This window comes from Rhinopithecus bieti, unplaced genomic scaffold (assembly GCF_001698545.2).
Source record: "Rhinopithecus bieti isolate Rb0 unplaced genomic scaffold, ASM169854v2 scaffold_10589, whole genome shotgun sequence".
Taxonomy (NCBI): Eukaryota; Metazoa; Chordata; class Mammalia; order Primates; family Cercopithecidae; genus Rhinopithecus; species Rhinopithecus bieti.
In genome coordinates this window covers 299,808-304,811 of record NW_016807065.1, presented here as the reverse complement: position 1 = coordinate 304,811, position 5,004 = coordinate 299,808, and the positions used below count along the sequence as shown (strand labels likewise).

The 5,004-nt window shown below is 57.3% G+C and overlaps 1 protein-coding gene across 1 annotated transcript in view; it reads right to left on the bottom strand.

The window, feature by feature from the left end:
* Positions 1 to 2,871, bottom strand: part of COL5A3 (collagen type V alpha 3 chain) — a 52,284-nt gene extending 49,413 nt beyond the window's left edge. The window contains 1 exon segment of the mRNA XM_017880033.1: positions 2,590 to 2,871. Coding sequence (XP_017735522.1) covers positions 2,590 to 2,677 — 88 coding nt within the window. The 5' untranslated portion in view covers positions 2,678 to 2,871.
* Between the last annotated feature and the right edge of the window lie 2,133 nt (positions 2,872 to 5,004).

The following is a 5,004-nucleotide window of genomic DNA, read 5'->3' as shown; positions in this document are numbered from 1 at the left end:
GGGGGGGGGGGGGGGGTAAGACATTGGGGAGGCAGGGGCTTGGATGAAGGACCCCGATTCCCACTCTTCCTAGGTCAGAGCCCTCATTTTCCAGACTCCTCAGAGGCCTGTGTCAGCCTCTGTTTCCTCTTGCCTCCAATCTCCTTCTCTCCCCATCCCTGCCCGCCCTCTCTCTGTCCCACTTTCTGTGCTGGGTCTTTCCAGGCCTCTATCTGTGTCCAAGTCTCTCTCTCTCTCTCTCTCTCTCTCTCTCTCTCGTTCTCTCATTCTCTCTCTCTCTTTTTTCAGTCTCTCTTTCCACTCGCCTTCTCCAACCCATCACCCCAGCCCCCATCTCTAATTGCCTGTTTTGTGGCTGGGCTGTCATTAAGAGAAATCTGGGTTGCAGTCCCCTGGGGCTGAGATCTGGGCTCCCAGGCTCTGCTGACCACAAGAGTCACTTCCCCACGGAACAATCATCCCAGCTGCCCCATCTCAGGCTGGGGCCCAGGGGAGGATTGAGATCAAGGACCTCACCCAGCCTGAGGCTCTCCCCTGACCCGCACACTAACCTCTCTGCAGAGGAAAGAGGGTCTTCCCTCAACTACCACTCATTTACAGTAGGAAAGTCCTTCCCAGCATCCAACTCAAAGATATCCTGCTTGAAACTTGTGTCCCTTCTGGAATGACCTTTCAGAAACTGACTACCCTTTCTTTTCATAGCTGGCATTATGACAAAAAGGCACACAAGCGGCATTGAGTCCTGCCTACGGGGACAGAGGGTGGGGGGTCTGTCAGGGGCCCAACTTGCCTCCTGCCACTCTCCCCTGTGCTGGTCAGGGCCCCCAGCGGGATCTTGGCTGGGGTCTGGGATGTGAAGGGACAGAGGCAGGAGCTGAGTCAGGGCATGGCTGGGAATCCCCCAGGTGTGCGGTGTATGTGCAAATATGTGTATGTGCATGAGATTGTACAAGCGTGGGTGAGTCTGAATGACCCAGGCAGAGAATAGCTGGGCATGTCATTTCTCCAGGTGTCAATGTGTGCAAATATTTTGCTTCTAATGGAGGGATTAGGTGCAGTTACTTGACGCGTGGCCATGTAACGCTTGCAGCGAGCTTGCAGGTGTGTCTGTGACTGTAACACCTGGGACTTCTGGTGGGGGTGTGCCGTTCTGTGTGAGAGTGTGACCCAGTCAGAGAGTGGGTGATGGGTTGTGAATGTTGACAGTGTTTGTTCGGATGTCAGGGGCAGCATGTGTGAGAATCTGAGCGCGTGGGAGGGTCATAAAAGCTGGAACCATTTGGCGGGTGGCTGGAGAGGGTTGCCTGGACACGGTGTTTCACATTCCTCGAGTCCCAGGGGACTTATATTCAGAGTGGATGCCTGAGATTGCACGACCATGTGGATGTGTGAGCGTGGGAATGCGGAATAGTCCAATCAGGGATTAACCATATGGACAGGCACCTTCCTGGACTCCAAAGTAAGAAGTGTGCTGTGGGGTGTGTGTGTGTGTGTGTGTGTGTGTGTGTGTGTGTGTGTGTTGGGAGACTGAGCTCACCTTAGAAAGAGATTTCCAGGAGGGCCTAGTCTGAGGTCTCTCAGATCAGGGAAGCCCCAGGGAGCCACGCCATCCCCTGACTCCCGGAGCGCCCCCTACTCCGAACCCTGCGGGGCGGGACAGGGCGCCCAGCCAGATGCGCGCAGCTGGGCATGCGTCAGCGCTGACTCACCCATCCGGCGGCCCCCGAGACCCCTTGGGGCCCCCTGAGAAATTCCTCGGAAAAAACACCCAAGGCTCCAGCAGCTGGGGTGGGAGGTGGGGGGAGCAACTTCCACTCCCGCGCCGCCCTGCGCCCCGCCCCGCCTCGCCCCTCACCGCGCCCTCCCCGAGGCCCTGTCCATGGTGCTGATCGCGGCTCTGGGGACCGCGGTGTGGGGGAGGGGCGACAGGGAGGGAGCGGAGGAGACGGGCACTCGCCAATTTGGGGCAGAGGAGGGAAAGGGAGAATGGGGTGAAGCCATTTAAAGAGATGCAAAAGAAACTATGGGTTCCCGAAGAGCTCCCCCATACTCGTCCCCACTCACCTTCATCCTCATGGGCAATTATTTGCACCCAAAAATCACAACTACACCCCTCATAGGGGCACTCAGAGACACACAATCACACGCATAACCACACACACGGTTGCCCTCGAAAATCAGCACATAGACAAACGCACAAGTGCATACTCACCTGTCGCAATACACACCCTCCCAGCAATGCCCTGTCACTCACAGTCACACTATCGCCATCAACCTCCACATGCGAGCACACAAGCAATTTCACTCCAAATGCACAGACATGCTACACACTCATACACACACGCACACACCTGCACATTGCATGCATTCCCACACGCTCGCCAGGAAACGCAGTCACACATCCCCACCCCTACCCCCGAACTGTCACACACCCACAAATCACCCAGAGTCGGACACTCATGCGCCCACATCACACCGGGATCCCACGCAGCGCCCACGCCCTCCCCCTCCACGCCCCTCCACGCCTCGCTCTTTTAGGCCCTCTCTGAGTCGTGGACCCTGGGTCCCATCTCTTCCCTCCCGGCTCACCGGCCTGCGTCCCCGGCAGAAGCTGCAGCGCGGCCAGGAGCAGGCAGAGACCGGCCCGCGGCTGGCCCAGGCCCCGGCGGTTCCTCATCCCGGCGGGGCCCACCGGCAAGGCGGGGGACCAGTCGGGGCGGTTGCCGGGCGCGGCGACTCCTCGGGCTCGGTGCAGTCACTCGCGGCGCCCGCTCCTCTCAGGGTCTGCGGGAAACTGCCCGAGACCCCGCCCTGGCCTCGCCCTGCGCTCCAGCGCCTGGCCAGGCGGGGCTCCTTGGACGGGGAGCGCTGACAGCTGGACTGGGAAGTTGGGAAACTGTGCTGAGCGCTGATTGGCCGGCTGGTGTGGAGCCCAGCGCCAGGAGCTGGGTTGTTCCTGCCCCACCCCACAGTGGAGGAGAAGGGTCACTCCCACCCAGTCCTGGAGTTCGAGGGTTCCAGCCCTACCCCAAACCTTTTCGGCCTAGCAGATCCCCTCAAAGGAGAGCTTAGCCTCATTCAAACCTTCAGCCTCCATCCAGGCCCTGGAAAAGGGGGAGGTGAGGTTTATACCAAATCTTTTTTTATTTTCTTTTATTTTTACGTTTTATTTTGGACACAGGGTCTTGATCTGTCACCCAAGCTGGAGTGCAGTGGCCCAATCATAGCTCACTGCAGCTTCCAGCTCCTGGGTTCAAGCCATCCACCTGCTCCAGCCTCCCGAGAAGCAGGTACCACAGGCACACACTGCCACACCTAGCTAATTTAAAAATGTATATATTTTTGTAGAGACTGGGGTCTTGAACTTCTGGTTTCAAGCGATCCTTCGGCCTCGCCCTCCCAAAGTGCTGGCATTACAGGCATGAGCCACCTCCCCTGGCACCAAGTCCTTTCTGCCTCACTCAGGCCCCCAAGTGGGGTCCCAATCTCACCCCAAACTCTCATTCACCTACTTGCTTTATCCTCAGTCCCTTAGTTGCACAATAGGAGGTACCAGCCTCAGCCCCAGAGCCTTTCCTTCAGGTCCCTAAGGGGTCCTGATCCCACCTCAAACCTCACCCCAGATCCCAAAATGGGGTCCCCAGTCTTACTCCAAACCTTAATCTCTCCACTGAAATCCCTGAGTCACGTGTCCTGGTCCCAAATTCTCACCACAGATCCCAAAACACAGTTTTCACTTTCCCCAAAATTATTGATTCCTCAAATAAAGGGTCTTATCTCCCCCGACCCCATATCAGGTCTCCAGTCGATGCCCTGGCCCCAATCCCAAATCCCCACCAAATAGGAGAGTCTGAGCTGGGTGCGGTGGCTCACACCTGTAGTCCCAGCACTTTTGAGAGGCTGAGGCGGGCAGATCGCTTGAGTCCAGGGGTTAGAGGCCAGCTGGCTAACATGGCGAAACCCCATCTCTACTAAAAATACAAAAATTAGCTGGGCATTGTGGCTGGCCCCTGTAGTCCCAGCTACTTGGGAGGCTGAGGTGGGAGGATCACTTGAACCAGGGAGGTGGAGGTTGCAGAGAGCTGAGGTTGAGCCACTGCACTCCAGCCTGGGCAACAGAGCAAGACTCTATCTGTCTCGGGGGCAGGGGAGAAAAAAAAAAAAGGCCCGGGGTGGTGGGAAATCTGTCCCTGTTGCAAAGCAACACACAGTCACGGGGAGGAAGGGGTGGATTCTTGCCATTCTTGGGATGAGGCAGAGGCCCCCCTCACTGTGCTGGGACCCCCACCTCCAGCATGAAGAGGCCCCCAGGAGGTCAAATAGAGCTTTTATGCAATTGGACAAGCGCAGACACGCAGGATGTGAGGGTGCTTCCCCAGGGAGGGGAGGAACCAAGAGGCGTATCCTGAGCCCTGAACTGCTCCCCGAACCCTGCTCCCCCCACCCCCGCCCCAGGGGAAGAGGGAGACGCAAGCAGTGCCTCCCTCCCAGTCTCTGACTCCCCAGACAAAGAGTCTCTGTGTCCCTGAAGAGGAGGGGGTGGGGCCCCATCAGGCCTGAGGGGGAGACGGGGCCCCCCAGGGTGGGAGGAGGAGAGGGAATCTCTGTAAGCCGCACCTCCTCCCACCCCAGGGACATCTGAAGCTGAGACTTCTCCAACTAAAAGGCTCTCACAAAATTTCTTCCTGCCCTGCCTTGCTGGAAGTTCTTCCTGTAGTCTAACTACATCTTCTAACAGTTCTACACCCCTTCCCTCTATGAAACAACATTTCTGGATCTGCGTTCTCTGTCTCCTTCTCTCACTCTCTCCCTTCAATCAGAGATTCTTCACCCAGAATACAGGCACTAATTCCCCCCAACTTTCACAGAAACTCTTCCCAGCCCTAAATAATTTATACTCGGCCGGGTTCAGTGGCTCACACTTGTAATCCCAGCCCTTTGGGAGGCTAAGTCCGCTGGACCACTTGAGGTCAGGAGTTCAAGACCAGCCTGGCCAACATGGAG